Below are 22,862 nucleotides of genomic sequence, written 5' to 3' on the forward strand. Positions count from 1 at the left end.
ACGATACTACCGCCATCTCCATGCGTGCATGTCGCTATCCCACGACATTGTGACCTCAGTGTATGATTAGAATACTGCTATAGAACCTGAACTGCCAGAAAATTTGTAATGCCATCCACATTAAGATTAGAAGTATGCTAAATACTGTCATTGAATCTACTATCCTCAGAGATCCAGCAACAGGGGAGGTCTTTCGTACCCCACATAACAATGATTTACCCATTCATTTTAAGCGATTTCAGTTATCAATCGAGTGTTCGCTGGCTATAGCAAAACATAAGGCTCAAGGTCTGAGAGAAGGGGAAGAGGGCATGGACAGAGAGGGAGGGAAGGTAGAGAGAGGTAGGAAGGAGGAGGACACACACACAGAGAGGGGGAAGAGGTTGTGGGCACAGAGAGGGAGGGAGGAGCAGGATAAGGATTAAGAGAGGGGGAAGAGGACGACATTAACAAAGAGAGGGGGAGGAGACAAGGAGAGTCGGACATATATCCAGTTCTCATACATATTTAGCAGTTGTGGAGCATTGCCGGGCTAGCTAGTATAGTCATAAAAACTGCCTAAAAAATAACACAGTGTGACTCATTATGGTATACACATTGCCTATTAAGCAGTTTAAGAGAGGTGTGTACCAACGTAGTAATATTAAGTGCGGAGACTTCAGAAGTAGTCTTGGGATGTGAAAGAAAATTGTTATATTATTTTAGATGTAATATTCGATGCAAAGAAACATTAGCTGTCCACATCGTGGACAGCTAAATTGCTCTAGGCAAATGCCGAGATGGTTCCTTTGAAAGGGCACGGCCGACTTCCTTCCCTAAGCCTCACCTCACTGTCTGGTCTCGTCGCCCAAACAACCCAACCCAACCCGTGTTGCCTCACCCGCCACACTCGTCCGATGCTGCGTCATCGGAGTTCAATTTATTCCGATCGCTGCAAAATTTTCTAAGTAGCAAAAAATTTGAAAATATGGATGACGCTCAAAATGCCGTCTCCAGATATTTTGCTCAAGAACAACTTGATTTTTATCGATCTGGGAACGAAAATTTTCACACTAGATGCCAAAAGGTTGTTGATAACGCTGTTGATTATATCACTGAATAAAACAAAGTTTGTTAACAGTTTATATGTTTGAATGTAATGTAAATGAACGACATTACTTTCCGGTCCCCCTTATATACAAAGGGCGTTCAATAAGTAATGCAACACATTTTTTTCTGAAGGCATGCTGGTTTTATTCAGGAATCCAATACACCATATTATTGCACCATGCTATTTCCCACTCTTGTGGTTAAAATGCCCTGTCTCTCAACATAATCTTCGTTAAATGAGACGACCGTATGCCACCTTACTGGCAGGGTCTGTATGGCCTCACGGTACCACTCTACTGGTCGACGTCGTAGCCAACGTCTTGGTGCATCGATAACCTCTCCATTATCCACATACTACACCCGTCAGTGGACAGACAGATGGAAGTCGGCAGGTGCGGTCTGTAGGGTGAATGAGAAAGAACAGTCCAAGGAAGTTTTGTGAGCTCCTCTAGGTTGCACGGACTTGCGTGAGGGCTTGTTATGGAGAAGGAATAGTTCGTTTGCATTTTTGTGGCGACGAGCACGCTGAAGTCGTATATTCAGTTTGCTGAGGGTAGCACAATACACTTCAGAGTTGATCGTTGCACAATTAGGGAGGACATCAGAGTCCCAGAAGACCGTCACCATGGATTTAACGGATGAGGGTGTGGATTTGAACCTTTTCTTCAGAGGAGCAGTGGTATGGCGCCATTCCATGGATTGCCATTCTGTTTCCGGTTCGAACCCATGTTTCATCGCCTGTGACGATGTTGGACAAAACAAGTGAAACGCTCAGCCTCGTAACGCGCAAGCAATTTCGTACAGACGGCTTTTTATGGTCTTCTATTAAGCAGCGAAGAACGCAGTGGGCACATACCTTTGAGTACCCATCTGGTGGACGAGGGATGTCCAGTTGGGCAGAGAGGTGTTTGATTGTGATCCATCGATTATCTCGAATTAGAGTGTCCGCACTATCCAACATTTCAGGAGTTACAGCTGCTGAAACATCCGCTTAGAAAAATTTATAAATGACAATGCTGGAAAACCTCTACGTTATTTGATTTTCAAACAGCTGAGCAAAACTGAACGTACTCAGACATTTCTCTCTTTACTTATTCTGATCATCACTAAACTGATACACAATATTTTTTTAGCGCAACGCAGTCTGACTTTCAATAATCCCTACAAAAGAATGGCCCTAATTAACAATAACCTATACCTTTCATGAATCACTTACCTCACAAAAATCTTCGTTACTCAAACTACTGCAATACAGCGTGCGCCAATACTGCCAGCTGAATAAAAAATTCTAACTACTGAAGGCACTAACTACTGATAGGCATAGTTAGCAAATGAAAGATTTTGATGGAGAACAAACAATGTATTTACCTAAATAATATTCAAAAGTCATCATATATATATATATATATATATATATATATATATATATATATATATATATATATACTGTATATCATGACATATATATATATATCAGTCATGATATACAGTATTACAAATTTACTCTTTCTGATGGACACACGTCCAGATCGTCCGCTCTCAAAATTCTGCCATCTCTCTCCCCACATCCACCACTGCTGGCGGCTCACCTCCAACTGCGCAACGCTACATGCTGTTCACATCCAACTGCCCAACACTACAATAGCAAAAATACCAACAATGCAAACCAGCCACAGACTGAACACAGCACAGTCAGCGATTTTCATACAGAGCACTACGTGGCGTTACCAACATAAAAACCTAAACAGCCTACTTACACCGTATGCGGCCGTCTGATATGCGGGAGATCGGACTGGTTTACACGACCTTGTTGCCATGATGACAAACTCTTCGCCCAGCAACTCGTCGTGCTTTTTTTCACTGACAGCGTCTCTGAATATTTGCAATGCTCTGGTTTTTCTGCCAAAAGAAACAGCTCTCTGCTCGGAACGCGCCTCCGTTACAGACACATTTTGAAGGCGTACAGCTCCACCATGTATTGGAAGAAGAGTGTATTGGACTGAAGAGTGAGTGTATCACGATGTCCTACAACAAATTCAGCATTTTTTCAATCGAAACTGGCCGAGAAAGAAAACTTGTTGCTTCACTTATTCAACGCCTCTCGTAATTTTAACCTTAAAATGCGTAGATGTTGTTGTTGTTGTGGTCTTCAGTCCTGAGACTGGTTTGATGCAGCTCTCCATGCTACTCTATCCTGTGCAAGCTTCTTCATCTCCCAGTACCTACTGCAACCTACATCCTTCTGAATCTGCTTAGCGTATTCATCTCCTGGTCTCCCCCTACGATTTTTACCCTCCACGCTGCCCTCCAATACTAAATTGGTGATCCCTTGATGCCTCAGAACATGTCCTACCAAACGATCCCTTCTTCTGGTCAAATTGTGCCACAAACTTCTCTTCTCCCCAATCCTATTCAATACTTCCTCATTAGTTATGTGATCTACCCATCTAATCTTCAGCATTCTTCTGTAGCACCACATTTCGAAACCTTCTATTCTCTTCTTGTCCAAACTATTTACCGTCCATGTTTCACTTCCATACATGGCTACACTCCATACAAATACTTTCAGAAATGACTTCCTGACACTTAAATCTGTACTCGATGTTAATAGATTTCTCTTCTTCAGAAACGCGTTCCTTGCCATTGCCAGTCTACATTTTATATCCTCTCTACTTCGACCATCATCAGTTATTTTGCTCCCCAAATAACAAAACTCCTTTACTACTTTAAGTGTCTCATTTCCTAATCTAATACCCTCAACATCACCCGACTTAATTCGACTACATTCCATTATCCTCGTTTTGCTTTTGTTGATGTTCATCTTATATCCTCCCTTCAAGACACCATCCATTCCGTTCAACTGCTCTTCCAAGTCCTTTGCTGTCTCTGACAGAATTACAATGTCATCGGCGAATCTCTAAGTTTTATTTCTTCTCCATGGATTTTAAGACCTACTCCAAATTTTTCTTTTGTTTCCTTTACTGCTTGCTCAATATACAGATTGAATAACATCGGGGAGAGGCTACAACCCTGTCTTACTCCCTTCCCAACCACTGCTTCCCTTTCATGTCCCTCGACTCTTATAACTGCCATCTGGTTTCTGTACAAATTGTAAATAGCCTTTCGCTCCCTGTATTTTACCCCTGCCACCTTTAGAATTTGAAAGAGAGTATTCCAGTTAACTTTGTCAAAAGCTTTCTCTAAGTCTACAAATGCTAGAAACGTAGGTTTGCCTTTCCTTAATCTTTCTTCTAAGATAAGTCGTAAGGTCAGTATTGCCTCACGGGTTCCAGTATTTCTACGTAATCCAAACTGATCTTCCCCGAGGTCGGCTTCTACTAGTTTTTCCATTCGTCTGTAAAGAATTCGTGGTAGTATTTTGCAGCTGTGGCTTATTAAACTGATAGTTCGGTAATTTTCACATCTGTCAACACCTGCTTTCTTTGGGATTGGAATTATTATATTCTTCTTGAAGTCTGAGGGTATTTCGCCTGTGTCATACATCTTGCTCATCAGATGGTAGAGTTTTGTCAGGACTGGCTCTCCCAAGGCCGTCAGTAGTTCCAATGGAATGTTGTTTACTCCGGGGGCCTTGTTTCGACTCAGGTCTTTCAGTGCTCTGTCAAACTCTTCACGCAGTATCGTATCTCCCATTTCATCTTCATCTACATCCTCTTCCATTTCCATAATATTGTCCTCAAGTGCATCGCCCTTGTATAGACCCTCTATATACTCGTTCCACCTTTCTGCTTTCCCTTCTTTGCTTAGAACTGGGTTTCCATCTGAGCTCTTGATGGTCATACAAGTGGTTCTCTTATCTCCAAAGGTCTCTTTAATTTTCCTGTAGGCAGTATCTATCTTACCCCTCGTGAGATAAGCCTCTACATCCTTACATTTGTCCTCTAGCCATCCCTGCTTAGCCATTTTGCACTTCCTGTCGATCTCATTTTTGAGACGTTTGTATTCCTTTTTGTCTGCTTGATGTACTGCATTTTTATATTTTCTCCTTTCATCAATTAAATTCAATATTTCTTCTGTTACCCAAGGATTTCTACTAGCCCTCGTCTTTTTACCTACTTGATCCTCTGCTGCCTTCACTACTTCATCCCTCCAAGCTACCCATTCTTCTTCTACCGTATTTCTTTCCCCCATTCCTGTCAATTGTTCCCTTATGCTCTCCCTGAAACTCTGTACAACCTCTGGTTCTTTCAGTTTATCCAGGTCCCATCTCCTTAAATTCCCACCTTTTTGCAGTTTCTTCAGTTTTAATCTACAGGTCATAACCAATAGATTGTGGTCAGAGTCCACATCTGCCCCTGGAAATGTCTTACAATTTAAAACCTGGTTCCTAAATCTCTGTCTTACCATTATATAATCTATCTGATACCTTTTAGTATCTCCAGGGTTCTTCGATGTATACAACCTTCTATCATGATTCTTAAACCAAGTGTTAGCTATAATTAAGTTGTGCTCTGTGCAAAATTCTACCAGGCGGCTTCCTCTTTCAGTTCTTAGCCCCAATCCATATTCACCTACTACGTTTCCTTCTGCGCAGATATCTTGCATAATTCGTTTAACAGCTTATTGTAAAAAAGATATAGTTTTTGAAATATCACTAACGCTTTTGGTATCAAATGCAATTTCTTATTCAACAATTTCCGAATATGCAATCACTGGTTATTAGTAGTAGAAGGAAAAACTTGTGACCGTATTGCTGATGGTAGGATGGTGCTCAGAAACGGATGGTCGTGTGGAGAGCTTTTTGGCCTTTCGGTCTCGTGCTTGCGAAAGAAGCGAGGCGCACGGATGCCTTTTGATCGTGACGTCACTGTGGATGGGCGTGCGCACAGCAGTGGTTGGGCGGCGGCCTCGGAAGCAGCAGGGGTGGCGTGCGTTGGCCAGTTCACTTGTCGGCAGTGCGTCCAGCAGAGCGCGCCACGCACAGCACACGGCCGCGACGCGATGAACGGGTGAGTCCTGTCCAGGAGTCTCTGCGGCTGTAAGGCCTGTGTAGAGTTTTCTACAAGAAACGCAGCTTCGGAGTGCATAATAGCACATAACATTATTCACGAAATTAAGTAATTTATATATTATTTCAGAGTATGCTTCCTGGGATTATGTATGAAATTACTCAAATGCCCTCCACGACTCTGGAGGAACCCTCTCGTTCTTTCGATAAATTTTTTCATAGTTTTGGGGTTCCGTGCCTTTGTTAGTAAAAACGGAACTTTTATAGGAAGCTTTGCTGTCCGTTCCCCTGTCTGTCTGTCTATTGGACTGTTAAAAACCTTTTTTTCTCAGGAACGGATAGACATATCGATTTGAAATTTGATAGGCCCCTGGCGCTGTGATAAATGTAAGCATAGCGGTGCAAAAAATTGAAGCTTCCAAGTTAGCGCAGTCAAAAGATAAGTCCATTTATGTCACATATTTTAATACTCGCTAACTCACTCACTTTTTCTCAGGGATGAGCACACACATCAAGTAGAAATTTATGTGCCGTTGGCCTAGAATCACGAAATTTGGCAGAAGGGGAGGTTTTACAATACAACCAAAGGAAAAATGTCCGAAAACTGTAAATTTGTGACTATATTACACGAGAGATTATTTTTCGTTTCTTTTCTGACTTTCTGTTTGTTCGTCTGTCGGTTAACACCTCTTTTTCTCAGAAAGGGGTAGTCGTATCGTGTTGAAGTGTATGTCACGTACTAAGGTCTATATGCCCTTGGCGATGTAGCAAATGTAAGCTTCTTAGTCAATGCAGCCAAAAGCTAATGCCACTTGGGATCACATATTTTGATACTCGCAAACTCACTCATCAAAACCTATAGGGTAGTTCCAGTTCGCCTAGTATCACGAAATGTGGCAAGAACCAGGGTTTCACAGTGCAACTAAGGGAAGAAAATCTGAAAACTATAGATATGTAATTACATCACACGAAAACAAATTTTTGTCATTTGTTATACGACTGTGTCTAGCCGTCCGTCAGTCTGTTAAGAACACTTTCTCAGGGATGCGCACACACATCAAGTAGAAATTTATGTCACATATTAACGTCTACGGCCCCTTTGTGGTATAATAAACGTTAGCTTCTGAGTTAATTCAGTCAAAAGGTACGGCCATTTATATCACATATTTTGATACTGGCGAACTCACTCCTCAAAGTGCATAACGAGCTTCCCGTTGATCTACAATGATGAAATGAGGGAAGATGTAAGTACAATTAAAGGAAAAAATCGAAATTTGTTAATCTGTAGTTACATCGCACGAAAAAAAAACACATTTCTCTTGTTATTTCTTATCCGAGGTCAAACTTGAAATAAAAACAGTCTGTATTTCTGCATTCCGGCGGAATGGGTCGCAGTGGTTAAAGTCAAACATCAGGCAAGGAATGACATTATTGCTCATGTGACGACTTTCGGAATTTATCCATCATCAGATATCCAAGAGCGATTAGTGTACGCAGATAAGGCGTTTCAAGCTGTGTGTGAAACAGATTATCTCAGACTATTCTGCGAATGTTTGTTTCACATAAAACCTGAAACGCCATAGCTATGTGCAGTAATCGCTCCTACTTATTTGGTCTTAAGTCCTGTAAAGCTCTCTTAAATTCTGATTCTAAAACTGGATCTCTTATCTCTACTAAATCGACTCCTGTATCATCTCCTATCACATCGGTCTATCTTCCCCTAATAGGGGCGTTAAATGTACTCTTTCCATCTATCCGCTCTCTCCTCTGCATTTAACAGTGGAATTCCCGTTCCACTCTTAATGTTACAACCTTTGCTTTTAATTGCACCGATGGGTGTTTTGACTTTCCTATATGCTGATCAGTCCTTCCAACAATCATTTCTTTTTCGATTTCTTCACATTTTTCGTGCAGCCATTTCGTCATAGCTTCCCTGCACTTCCTGTTTATTTAATTCCTCAGTGACTCGTATTCCTGAATTTCCCTCAACATTTTTGTACTTCCTTCTTTCATCAATCAACTGAAGTATTTCGTCTGTTACCCATGGTTTCTTCGCAGTTACCTTCTTTGTGCCTGTATTTTTCCTTCCAACTACCGCGATTACCCTTTTTAGAGATGTCCATTCCTCTTCAACTGTATTGCCTACTGAGCCATTTCTTATTGTAGTATCTATAGTCCTAGAGAACTACAAGCGTGCGTCGTCATTCCTTAGTAATTCCGTGTCCCACTTCTTTGATTATTGATTCTTTCTGAATAATCTCTTAAACTTCAGACTCCTATTCATCTCTACTACGCTGTGATCCCAGTCTATATCTGCTCCTGGGTACGCCTTACAATCCAGTACCTGATTTCGGAATCTCTATCTGACCGTGATGTAATCTTCCCGTATCACCTGGCATTTTCCAAGTATACGTCCTCCTTGTAACTCTTGAACAGAGTATTCGCTATTACTAACTGAAATTTATTAGAGAATTCAATTAGTCTGTCTCCTCTCTCACTTCTTGTCCGAAGCTCATATTCTACTGTAACCTTTTCTTGTACTTCTTCCCCTACAACTGTTTCCCAGTTCCCCAAGACTATTAGATCGTCATCTCCCTTTACGTACTGTATCACCCTTTCAGTATTCTCATATAGTTACTCTCTCTCTTCATCTTCGGCTTGCGATGTCAGCATGTATACCTGAAATATTGTTGTCGGTGTTCGTTTGCTGTCGATTCTGATAAGAACAACCTTATCACGGAATTGTTGACAGTAAGACACACTCTGCCCTACCTATTCATAACGAATACCGCTCCCGTTATACCATTTTCTGCTACTGTTGATATTACCCGATACTCATCTGACCAAAAATGCTTGTCTTCTCTCCACTTCACTTCACTGACCCCTACTATATCTAGATTGAGCCTTTGCATTTCCCTACCACGTTCAAGCTTCTGACATTACACGCCCAGACTCGCAGAACGTTATGCTTTCGTTGGTAAATCAATAGTTTTTCCATGGTCACCTCCCCCTCGGCATTCCGTTCCCGGAGATTCGAATGGAGGACTATTCCGGCATCTTTTGCCAATGGAAGGATCGTCATGACACTTTTTCAATTACACGCCACGTATCCTGTGGACATACGTTGTGTGTCTTTAATGCAGTGATTTCCATTGTCTTCTGCATCCTCATGCCGTTGATCATTGCTGATTCTTCCGCAGTTTTCCAATCCAAGGACAAGAGAGTGCCCTGAACCTCTGTCCGCTCCTCCACCCACTTTGACAAGGCTGTTGGCAGAATGAGGGTGACTTCTTGTGCCGACTATTAATCAGAATTTAAGACGCATTCATTACTAATCAATGACGCTACACCTAGACCACAGGTACCCTACCGAAGAACTAAATATCCTTAAAATAGCTGCTTACAATAATGGCTACAATCGAGGTTTAATAGACGAGTTAAGGTCCCACATTACAAAGACACAACCACCTCAGATAACGCCACAACACATCCGACAGAAAGATACATGTACGTGCCATAATTGACAGAACTTTCACATAAGTTACCAAAACTTTTCGAGATACAACTATCAGATTACGCAGTTACCAAAATAAGGGCGAAAGCCATCACAGTATTAAAAACACCACCAACCCGTGCAGTAGATCAGGTACATACAGAATTGCAATTTATGTACGAAAAATTCCATATTTCAAAGTACGATTCTGCGGACACACGTACGCGCTTGGTGTAAAAACCTAAGCAAATCCACCTTTGTCTTACATGTTGCTGCAGATGAACATCATCGAAAAGCAACATGCAAAGAGTACGTCTGGCAAACAAAGTTAAAAGAATGAATCTACGCAAAGAAACAGATATTTATTGGCACATGCGCATATTCCCAAACGAGATTCGACATACTTAGAAATTTCCGTAAATCATTTATGTAACCTGCACATGACATACAGTTGTGAAATAAAACATAATTGTAATAATAAAGAAAAGACCACAATTTTATGTTCTCCTTCCCTTTGCGACAAGGTATTCATTTTAAAATATTAATCCACTGTATAGTTCTAATAATGTGTGTAGTAATAACTCGGCTTACAAGTAAAATATCTCATAACATTTTAGTAACATTCAATATAATTCAGTTATAATTCTGTCAATGCTAGTCACTGACTACTCCACTAAGTGTATAACCAATCATCTTAAATGCCGATAGTCATTTAACATCATTAAAAGAACACCTGTTCGAACCATTACAGTATATAAATTGTATATTAAGCAGTTTTTCACAGGATATCTGCTGCATTCAAACAGCAGTCGATAAAATAGTTGTACTGACGAGGATATAAATGTACTACGTGAACTGAAGATGCGCGAAATCCCGAAACGTGTCTCGGCATAAATAAATCAATGCAGAAAAGATGCTGATTACTACATTTCTTGAAGTAAGAACATTACGTGTATAGTGTCTAAATTAACGTTTGATGTCGATTCTCTGTCCCCTCGTAACAGAGGCACTGAATATCTTCAAATCTACTGAAGTACAACGCACTAGCTTTGAAATGCGACGTAATAAATGACTGACGACTATGAGGAAGTATCCAGGATAGATTTTCATTCTGTGTGCTGATCTGAAACTTCCTGGCAGGATTGAAATTAAGTGCCGAGCCGGGAATGGAACCAGGATTTTTTCGTATTATACGTACTGTGTGCTACGCTGGAGAACTTCTGTGGAGATTGGTTGTAAGGAGAAGAGGTTCTGGTGGAAGTAGAGCTCTGACGGCTACTGATAAGTCGTTCTTGGATAGCTCAGTCGGTAGAGAACTTGTCCGCGAAAGGCAAAGATCTCAGTTTCACGTCTCAGTCCGGCAGACAGTTTTAATCTGCCACGAAGTTTCATGTCAAAGTTCTGGGATTTGTCGTATCCTCGAGGTACGCCTTGTTACGTTCAAATTAGACATTAGGTTTTGAAGGTTCTGGGCCACATTCGTTATTGAGCGTTTGTGGAAATCTAATTGCAACTTTTAATCGCTCCGTGAAGCGTTTCCGTGTAGTGCTATCGGCAGCGCACTGTGGGGGAAAGGCACTCATTCTGGTTTAGAGTTCCAGTGCGGCAAACTACAGCTAATGTAAGACAAAAACAGCCCCACATCAATAACACGCACATTCACTCGTAGAAAAATATCTTTTACTTAAACCTGGGAACGCTTATAAAATTACAAAGATTCTAAATCACAACATACAGTATTCTGGTAGCCTGCAACTCTATCTAGTTTTGTGCTCGTAATATCACATTCAAAGTAACTGTACGCGGAAGATAATTTTCAAACTAGGGAGCCACAGCTAAAGTAATTATACATACTGATTGACCATTCACACAGTGTTTCACAGGTTTTTATATACACGTATTCAAATATAAAAGCGAATCAAAAGTCCCATAGTCCGCAATAGCTGTATTTACTGCAGTCGATTAGAGACTCACACAACCGGTATCGCAATTTTAAGTTCCATCTTCTGGCGTTTATACTCTATATCATATGGTATAGGGAGATATTACAGAATGTCGCAGAGTAACGGCTGGCGTGGGTAGGCAAAGTTCTCAGCCTCCTTCTGTTGGTAAACCACCATCAGTAATGAATGTCCAGTCTGTGTTAAAATCGCGACGAACTGTTATCACAAAATGGTCCAAATGGCTCTGAGCACTATGGGACTTAACATCTGAGGTCATCAGTCCTGTAGAACTTAGAACTATTTAAACCTAACTAACCTACGGACGGCATACACATCCATGCCCGAGGCAGGATTCGAACCTGCGACCCTAGCAGCAGCGCAGTTCCGGATTGAAGCGCCTAGAACCACTCGGCCACAACGGCCGGCTACTGTTGCCACCTAACCGATTAAAGTACGAGGGTGAGTCAAATGAAAACCTTAAATATTTTTTAAATATTATTTATTGTGCAGAAGTGGTACAAAGCTGTATCACTTTTCAATATAATCTCCCCCACGCTCAATGCAAGTCTTCCAGCGCTTACAGAGTGCATAAATTCCTTTGGAAATAAATTCTTTTGGTAGTCCGCGCAACCACTCATGCACCGCGTGGCGTAGCTCTTCATCAGAACGGAACTTCTTTCCTCCCATTGCGTTTTTGAGTGGTCCAAACATATGGAAATTACTTGGGGCAAGGTCTGGTGAGTATGGTGGATGAGGTAGACACTCAAAACGCAGGTCTGTGATTGTTGCAACTGTTGTACGGGGAGTGTGGGGCCTTGCATTGTCATGTTGCAAAAGGACACCTGCTGACAGCAATCCACGTCCATTTGATTTGATTGCAGGCCGCAGATAATTTTTTAGGAGATCTGTGTATGATGCACTGGTGACAGTGGTCCCTCTAGGCATGTAATGCTCGAAAATGACGCCTTTTTCGTCCCAAAAGAGAGACAGCATAACCTTTCATGCTGATGGTTCTGTTAGAAACTTCTTTGGTTTTGGTGATGAGGAATGGCGCCATTCCTTGCTCCCTATCTTCGTTTCCGGTTGGTGGAAGTGAACCCAGGTTTCGTCCCCAGTAACGATTCTTGCAAGGAAGCCATCACCTTCTCGTTCTAAGCGCCGAAGAAGTTCTTCACAAGCATCAACAAGTCGTTCTCTGATTTCAGGAGTCAGCTGCCGTGGCGTCCATCTTGCAGACACTTCGTGAAACTGGAGCACGTCTTGCGCAATGTGGTGTGCTGACCCATGACTAATCTGTAAACATGCTGCAATGTCATTCAGTGTCACTCGGCGGTTTTCCTTCACTGTGGCTTCAACTGCTGCAATGTTCTGTGGAGTCACAAATCGTTGTGCCTGACCTTGACGAGGAGCACCTTCCACTGAAGTCACACCATTTGCGAAGTTCCTACTCCATTCGTAGACTTGCTGCTGTGACAAACATGCATCACCGTACTGAACCTTCATTCGTCGATGAATTTCAATAGGTTTCACACCTTCACTACGCAAAAAGCGAATAACAGAACACTGTTCTTCCCTGGTGCAAGTTGCAAGTGGGGCGGCCATATTTATACTGATACTGCGACGGTAAGTGTGCATCTGCAGTATGCTGCCTCCCACAGGCCATTCTGCACGCTGTTTGTAGCAGGCTTACCAACTTACAGGATAACGGCGCCAAATTTAGATTTGTTATTGCAAATTTAAGGTTTTCATTTGACTCACCCTCGTATGTTCGTATGGGCCTATGCCAAGCAACGGACGCTGCCCCTCGTAGATGCTATCCAGGAAAATATTGGATCCGGAAGATGACACGCTTATGTGCGTGTGTCACCAACGGCTGACAACCAGTGTGTTGCTGGAGCTTGTGCGGTGGCTGCAGTCCGGGTACTGACCGCTAGGTACGAATTCTACAAAGATATACATATACAGGTTGAAACGTCCCCTTAGAAAAATTAATGAATACTGTGCTGATAAACCCCTTACTTTATTTGATTTTCAAACATCTGAGCAGAACTGAACGTACTCAGACATTTCTCTCTTTACTTATTCTGATCATCACTAAACTGACACACAATATTTTTAGCGCAACACAATCTGACTTTCAATAATCCCTACAAATGAATGGCCCTGACTAACAATAACCTATACCTTTCATGAACCACTTACCTCACAAAAATCTTCATTACTCGAACTACTACAATACAGCGAACGCCAATACTGCCAGCTAAATAAAAGATTCTAACTACTGAAGTCACTAACTACTGATAGGTATAGTTAGCAAATGAAAGATTTTGATAAAGAACAAACAATGTATTTACCTTCGTAGTGTTCAAAAGTCATTATATACACTCCTGGAAATTGAAATAAGAACACCGTGAATTCATTGTCCCAGGAAGGGGAAACTTTATTGACACATCCCTGGGGTCAGATACATCACATGATCACACTGACAGAACCACAGGCAACAGAGCATGCACAATGTCGGCACAATAGTACAGTGTATATCCACGTTTCGCAGCAATGCAGGCTGCTATTCTCCCATGGAGACGATCGTAGAGATGCTGGATGTAGTCCTGTGGAACGGCTTGCCATGCCATTTCCACCTGGCGCCTCAGTTGGACCAGCGTTCGTACTGGACGTGCAGACCGCGTGAGACGACGCTTCATCCAGTCCCAAACATGCTCAATGGGGGACAGATCCGGAGATCTTGCTGGCCAGGGTAATTGACTTACACCTTCTAGAGCACGTTGGGTGGCACGGGATACATGCGGACGTGCATTGTCCTGTTGGAACAGCAAGTTCCCTTGCCGGTCTAGGAATGGTAGAACGATGGGTTCGATGATGGTTTGGATGTACCGTGCACTATTCAGTGTCCCCTCGACGATCACCAGTGGTGTACGGCCAGTGTAGGAGATCGCTCCCCACACCATGATGCCGGGTGTTGGCCCTGTGTGCCTCGGTCGTATGCAGTCCTGATTGTGGCGCTCACCTGCACGGTGCCAAACACGCATACGACCATCATTGGCACCAAGGCAGAAGCGACTCTCATCGCTGAAGACGACACGTCTCCATTCGTCTCTCCATTCACGCCTGTCGCGACACCACTGGAGGCGGGCTGCACGACGTTGGGGCGTGAGCGGAAGACGGCCTAACGGTGTGCGGGACCGTAGCCCAGCTTCATGGAGACGGTTGCGAATGGTCCTCGCCGATACCCCAGGAGCAACAGTGTCCCTAATTTGCTGGGAAGTGGCGGTGCGGTCCCCTACGGCACTGCGTAGGATCCTACGGTCTTGGCGTGCATCCGTGCGTCGCTGCGGTCCGGTCCCAGGTCGACGGGCACGTGCACCTTCCGCCGACCACTGGCGACAACATCGATGTACTGTGGAGACCTCACGCCCCACGTGTTGAGCAATTCGGCGGTACGTCCACCCGGCCTCCCGCATGCCCACTATACGCCCTCGCTCAAAGTCCGTCAACTGCACATACCGTTCACGTCCACGCTGTCGCGGCATGCTACCAGTGTTAAAGACTGCGATGGAGCTCCGTATGCCACGGCAAACTGGCTGACACTGACGGCGGCGGTGCACAAATGCTGCGCAGCTAGCGCCATTCGACGGCCAACACCGCGGTTCCTGGTGTGTCCGCTGTGCCGTGCGTGTGATCATTGCTTGTACAGCCCTCTCGCAGTGTCCGGAGCAAGTATGCTGGGTCTGACACACCGGTGTCAATGTGTTCTTTTTTCCATTTCCAGGAGTATATATATATATATATATATATATATATATATATATATATATATATATATATATATATGTGTGTGTGTGTGTGTGTGTGTGTGTGTGTGAGTCCATGATATCCAATATTACAAATTTACTTTTCATGATGGACACACGTCCAGATCGTCCGCTCTCAAAATTCCGCCACCCTTCTCCCCACATCCACCACTGCTGGCGGCTCACCTCCAACTGTGCAGCGCTACGCGCTGTTAACAGCCAACTGCCAAACACTACAATAGGAAACAACAATGCAAACCAGCCACAGACTGCACACAGCATAGCCAGTGATTTTCAAACAGAGCGCTACGTGGCGTTACCAATAAAAAAACCTAAACAGCCTACTTACATAGCCCCCATGCTCCCCACAAAAAATTTTACAAATTGTTTTGGGCAGTGGCCAACGCAGATTTGAAAATTTTTTTCATAATTACAATAACAAAGATATCAAATGCACACACTTATTGATATAATGTTGGTCAAAAGCTTAAATTGTTCTCATAAAGACAGTCCTTCATTTATCAAAATAGTAATTACAGCTTTTTTTTTTTTTAATTTTTTTTTTTTTTTTTTTTGCAAAGTCTCATTAGAAAATGCACACGGAAATAGTGCATTTCCATGCTGTCTTGAAGAAGTAGTGTTGTCCTTCCAACAGTGCTGACTCTTGACATGCAGACAGGTAATGGGCCCCAACAGAGCAAACCCACAGCAGAGTCAGTCGAAGTTGAAGAATATTTGTAAGTAGGTCATCACAGAGCAGACCACTGTGGTCCTGTTAGAGATTACGGTAGTGGTGGGCCACCAGAGGTGCAGACCCACTGGAGTCCTTGTAGAAATAATGGTACTGGTGGATCATCAAAGGTGCAGACCCACTTCAGTCCTTGTAGAGACGGCCAGCAGCCATCTGTCGCGACTGTGCAGGTGCCCAATCACCATCGAAGAGTCTTGCGGACAATATAGCAAGTCTATAACCACCACTTGTGGACTCACAAAGTTTTTGGAATTGTCCTTAGAACCAGCAATGCTGTTAATCAGCCCCTTGCTGAATTATTAACACACGTCCAGATCGTCCGCTCTCAAAATTCCGCGATCTCTCTCCCCACATCCATCACTGCTGGCCGCTCACCTCCAAGGGCGCAACGCTACGCGCAGTTAACAGCCAACTGCCCAACACTACAATAGCAAACAGCAATGCAAACCTGCCACAGACTGCACACAGCACAGCCAGTGATTTACAAACAGAGCGCTACGTGGCATTACCAATAAAAAAAACCTAAACAGCCTAATTAGAAGGTTTAGGGGGGTTACTACTAATTTGTGCTGTGAGCTTATTACTTAGGTGTTTGGTGATGATTTGTAGTGTCAGAAACTGCTACCGTGAATCACTTCATCTTTTGATATCAGTTTGGTCCTACATAACGTTCGTGTAGCCTACTTGAATATCCGGTGTAGGCTGCCTGCCGAGATCAGAGAGCCTTGGCTCGGACACTGTATTGACCGGTACACATAACAGCAGCGGGTCTGAAGAGCGGTGTGGCGGTCTTTTGCAGACTGAAGGAGGGCGCGCTGGACGGCGCAGTGAAGCGCGTCGTGCCGCCTCTGGAGAAGCTGGACTCTCGCCGCAGCCTGCGCAGCATCCCCGGCGTCAGCGTCAACCACTCCGTGTCGCACTTCTCAGAATACTGCCGCAACACCAGCATACACGGCCTGCGCTACGTCGGCGAGGTCGGCCGCCCCGCTGCCGAGAGGTCAGTACCTTACCCAGCTACTAGCACTGGCATAAACTGTTAATTACAAGTAACACTTAGCAACGGTCCACTTCTAACCATCTACGTCAGTGTTCCCAACCTTTCTTAGACTATTACCCCTGAGTGCAATCAGACATTAGCTAGTAGCCTCCCCTTCCCCCCCCTCCCCCCCGTCAATCTGCCTCCACCCCTCCCGCCATGTGTTGCCTCCCACCCCCAGATTATCACCAACTTTAGCACCTAACGAAAATGTAGAATGAAAGACTTCGTGGAACACTTATTTTTAAAATGATGAATGATATTTTGTGTATGTATGTGTGTGTGTGTGTGTGTGTGTGTGTGTATGTACACTACTGGCCATTAAAATTGCTACACCAAGAAGAAAATCAGATGATAAACGGGTATTCATTAGACAAATATATTATACTAGAACTGACATGTGATTACATTTTCACGCAATTTGGGTACATAGATCCTGAGAAATCTGTACCCAGAACAACCACTTCTGGCAGTAATAACGGCCTTGATACGCCTGGGCATTAAGTCAAACAGAGCTTGGATGGCGTGTACAGGTACCGCTGCCCATGCAGCTTCAACACGATACCACAGTTCATGAGTAGTGACTGGCGTATTGTGACGAGCCAGTTGCTCGGCCACCATTGACCAGACGTATTCAGTTGGTGAGAGATCTGGAGAATGTGCTGGCCAGGGCAGCAGCCGAACATTTTCTGTATGCAGAAAGGCCCGTACAGGACCTGCAACATGCGGTCGTGCATTATCCTGCTGAAATGTAGGGTTTCGCAGGGATAGGACGAAGTGTAGAGCCACGGGTCGTAACACATCTGAAATGTAACGTCCACTGTTCAAAGTGCCGTCAATACGACCAAGAGGTGAACGATACGCGTAACCAATGGCACCCCATACTATCACACCGGGTGATACGCCAGTATGGCGATGACGAATACACGCTTCCAATGTGCGTTCACCGCGATGTCGCCAAACACGGATGCGACCATCATGATGCTGTAAACAGAACCTGGATTCATCCGAAAAAATTACGTTTTGCCATTCGTGCACCAAGGTTCGTCGTTGAGTACACAATCGCAGGCACTCCTGTATGTGATGCAGCGTCAAGGGTAACCGCAGCCGTAGTCTCCGAGCTGATACTCCATGGTGCTGCAAACGTCGTCGAACTGTTCGTGCAGATGGTTGATGTCTTGCAAACGTCCCCATCTGTTGACTCAGGGATCGAGACGTGGCTGCACGATCCGTTACAGCCATGCGGATAAGATGCCTGTCATCTGGACTGTTAATGATACGAGGCCGTTGGGATCCAGCACGGCGTTCCGTATTACCCTCCTGAACCCACCGAGACAGGGCAGTTCCAGATGCGGGAACACCGGAAAAGAAGGAAACAGTAACTGTTTGTGATGCGGTAATGTAGCACGACGTTGAATATTAGGTTGCCTGATGAGAAATGAGGAGGTTCTTCGGAGAAACACCTAGGAAGGTGACACATTGAGAACAGTAACAAGAAGAAGCAGCAGGATGATAGGGCATGTATAAGACACCAGGGAATGATTTCCGTGGTACTTGAAGGGGCTGTAGAGGGTGAAAACTGTAGGGGAACACAGAGATTGGAATACATCCATCATATACTTGAGTATGCAAGGTGCAAGTGCGAAGGGTTTGGCACGAGTGAGGAAGTTGTGGTGAGTCGCATCAATCCAGTCAGAACACTGAAGCACGAAAAAATGTTCCACTGGAAACCATTGTATAAAAGACATGTAACACATTCTAAGACAAAAAAAAGCTTCGCCATGAAGGTATCACCTCAATGAGACGGAAATCGGTAGATGTGATGTGCATGTACAGACAAACAAATGATTACAACGTCAGAAAAATCGAATGATTTATCCAAGAGAAAGAGCTTCAGAAATGTGAGCGTGTCGATATAACACGTTGGTCCACCTCTGGCTCTTAGGCAAGCACTCATTCGGCTCGGCATTGATTCATAGAGTTGTTGGATGTCCTCTAGACTGCTTTTTTCCTTGAAGGGAAAAAACGGGGCGTAGAATGTCGTCGGCGAATCGCTGTGCTGTAGGGGTGCTGCGGAAGACAATTAAATGGGGTTCTGTTATGAAAAGAAATGGCACCCTAGACCACCACAGCTGGTTGTGGGCCGTATGGCGAGCGACAGACAGGTTTGTATCCACCACTGTCCAAGGGGTCTCCAGATACATCTCCGGTCTGGAATCTCAACGAATGGAGTAGAATTAAGTGACGAATCCCGCTCCGAACTGAGCCCCGAAGACCAGCAAAGACGTGTCTGGAAACGCCCTGGATAACGATGGGGTACCAACCTGCCAGTCCACCGCTGTATGGTCGACAACCAGCAGCGATTGTCTAGGGTGCCATTTCTTTTCATAGCAGGATCCCTTTGATTGTCATTCTCAGCATCCCTACAGCACACCGGTACGTCGACCATACTCTACGCCCCGTTTTGATGCCCTTCATGGCAAGCCACCCTGGGCTTACATTTCAGCAAACTAATGTCCGCCAGTACACGGAGATGTTTTCTACAGCTGGTCTTCGTGCTTGCCAAACCCTAAGGAAACCAGTAAGGTTGCTGGATCCCTCCCAAATTGAGAACGTTTCCAGCAATTGGCAGAGTCATTCAAGCAGTTTGGGATTTTGACGATCTAATGTGCCAGTTGGACAGAATTTGGAACGATATCCCTCAGGAGCACACCCAAAAACTATATCAGTCAATTCCAATCGTTATGACTGCTTGCATAAGGGCCAGAGGTGGACCAAAGCGTTGTTTACTTGTTCGATTTAAGTTCTTTCTCTTAAATAAATCAACAAATTTTCTGAAATTTTAATCATTTGTTTGTCTGTACATGCGATTTCCGTCGCATTCGGGAATACCTTCATGGTCTTAGAGTGTATTTATCTACGATTAATTGAAAAAGTGCCATGATGATCTCTCCATTGGCAAAAGAATCCAGAGTAGTCCTCCATTCGGATCTCTGGGAGGGAACTGCCAAGGGGAAGCACGAACGAAGGGGTTACCTTCCGACAGTCGGAGCCTGGAATGTCGGAAGTCTGAATGTGGTAGGGAACCTAGAAAACCTGATAAGAGAAATGCAAAAGTAGAGTCTAGATAAAGTGGTGTGTCACTGAAGTGCAATGCAAAGCAGATCAGCATTTCTGATAAGACAAATATAGAGTAATAACAGTAGCAGAAACTGGTGGAACTGGAGTAGGATTTGTTGTGAATACGAAGGCAGAGCAGAGAATGAGTTACTGTGATCGGATCAGTGAAGGGGTTTGTCTCATCACAGTCGACAGCAAACTAACGCCAACAACATTAGTTCAGGTATACATGGCGACGACACAAGCAAAGGCTGAACAAATAAAATATGTGAGGATACTGAATAGGTAATTTCGTATGTAAAGGAAAATGGCAATATAATAATTATGGGGGACTGGGACACGGTTGTAGGGGAAGAAATAGAAGAAAGAATTGCGGGAGAATATGAGTTGGTAATTGGAATGAAAGAGGACAAAGATTCCTTGAGTTCAGTAATAAATTTCAACTACGCTACTGACCATTAAAATTGCTACACCAAGAAGAAATGCAGATGATGAACGGGTATTCATTGGACAGATATATTATACTAGAACTGACATGTAATTACATTTTCACACAATTTGGGTGCATAGATCCTGAGAAATCTGTACCCAGAACAACCACCTCTGGCTGTAATAACGGCCTTGATACGCCTGGGCATTGAGTCAAACAGAGCTTGGATGGCGTGTACAGGTACAGCTGCCCATGCAGCTTCAACACGATACCACAGTTCATCAACAGTAGTAACTGGCCTATTGTGACTAGCCAGTTGCTCGGCCACCATTGACCAGACGTTTTCAATTGGTGAGAGATCTGGAGGATGTGCTGGCCAGGCCAGCAGTCGAGCATTTTCTGTATCCAGAAAGACCCGTACAGGACCTGCAATATGCGGTCCTGCATTATACTGCTGAAATGTAGGGTTTCGCAGGGATCGAATGAAGGGTAGAGCCACAGATCGCAACACATCTGAAATATAACGTCCACTGTTCAAAGTGCCGTCAATGCGAACAAGAGGTGACTGAGACATGTAACCAATGGCACCCCATACCACCACGCCGGGTGATACGCCAGTATGGCGATGACGAACAAACGCTTCCAATGTGCGTTCAACGCGATGTCGCCAAACACGGACCTGACCATCATGATGCTGTAAATAGAACCTGTATTCATCCGAAAAAATGACGTTTTGCCATTTGTGCACCCAGGTTCGTCGTTGAATACACCATCGCAGGCGCTCCTGTCTGTGATGCAGCGTCAAGGGTAACCACAGCCATGGTCTCCGAGCTGATAGTCCATGCTGCTGCAAACGTCGTCGAACTGTTCGTGCAGATGGTTGTTGTCTTGCAAACGTCCTCATTTGTTGACTCAGGGATCGAGATGTGGCTGCACGATCCGTTACAGTCATGCGGATAAGATGCCTGTCATCTCGACTGCTCGTGATACGAGGCCGTTGGGATCCAGCACGGAGTTCCGTATTACCCTCCTGAACATAATGATTCCATATTCTGCTAACAGTCATTGGATCTCGACCAACGGCAGCAGCAATTTCGCGATACGATAAACCGCAATCGCGATAGGCTACAATCCGACCTTTATCAAAGTCGGAAACGTGATGGCACGCATTTCTCCTCGTTAAACGAGGCATCACAACAACGTTTCACCAGGCAACGCCGGTCAACTGCTGTTTGTGTATGAGAAATCGGTTGGAAACTTTCCTCATGTCAGCACTTTATAGGTGTCGCCACCGGCGCCAACCTTGTGTGAATGCTCTGAAAAGCTAATCATTTGCATATCACAACATCTTCCTCCTGCCGGTTGAATTTCGCGTCTGTGGCACGTCGTCTTCGTGGTGTAGCAATTTTAATGGCCAGTAGTGTAGTAACAGCGAATACACTGTTTAAGAATCACAAGAGGCTGTATTTGGAAGGGACCGGGAGACATGGGAAGATTTCATCTGGATTACATTATGATCAGAAAGAGAGTCTAAAATCACCTATTGGACTATAATGTGTATTCAGCAGCAGATATAAATTCAGATCACAATTTACTATTGATAGAGAGGGGACTTAAGTTTCAGAGAATTGTGCGGAAGAACCTATGTGGAAGGAGATGAGATACTGAAGTACTGAGGAATGGTGAGATGTTTTTGATGTTCTCTAAGCCTGTATGCACTGCGATTACGAAGATGAAGAAGAGTGGACATCTATGTAAAGGGCAATCACAGATGCAGGACAGACAAACATAGTTACAACGACGGTAACTGCGATGAGACATTGGATAACAGAAGAAATACTTCAGCTGATCGACGAAAGAAGGAAGTATGTCCAGGGAAAGACGGGAATACAGCTACATATAAATCACTTAGAAATGAAATAAATAGAAAGTGAAGGAAACCCAACGCTAAATGGCTGCTGAAAAAATGTGAAGATATCGAAAAGGAAATGGTCCTCGGAAGAACTGATTCAGCATACAGAAAAGTCGAAACAGCCTGCGGTGAAATTGAAAGTAAGGGTGTGTGTTGTGTATCGAACCGGGGACCTAGAAACGAGGGAGCCCTCAGTGGTTCACAACGTCACAACAGGCCACAGCAGTCCACCTATCACCCATCCCTCCGCCGCCCCACACTGAACCCACGGTTATAGTGCGGTTCGGCCCACAGTGGCCCATCCCCACCC

At 44.1% G+C, this 22,862-nt stretch overlaps 1 protein-coding gene across 1 annotated transcript in view; it reads left to right on the plus strand.

Annotated features, from left to right (window-relative positions):
- The first annotated feature begins 6,015 nt into the window (after nt 1–6,015).
- The window catches only part of LOC126145344 (pickpocket protein 28-like), a 105,585-nt gene continuing 88,738 nt past the window's right edge, over nt 6,016–22,862 (plus strand). The window contains exons 1-2 of the mRNA XM_049915551.1: nt 6,016–6,059; nt 16,854–17,051. Of these exons, the coding sequence (XP_049771508.1) occupies nt 6,052–6,059; nt 16,854–17,051 (206 nt within the window). The 5' untranslated portion in view covers nt 6,016–6,051. The remainder of the gene's footprint in view (nt 6,060–16,853; nt 17,052–22,862) is intronic.

The sequence above is a fragment of the Schistocerca cancellata genome, chromosome 2, assembly GCF_023864275.1.
Source record: "Schistocerca cancellata isolate TAMUIC-IGC-003103 chromosome 2, iqSchCanc2.1, whole genome shotgun sequence".
In the NCBI taxonomy this organism is placed as follows: domain Eukaryota; kingdom Metazoa; phylum Arthropoda; class Insecta; order Orthoptera; family Acrididae; genus Schistocerca; species Schistocerca cancellata.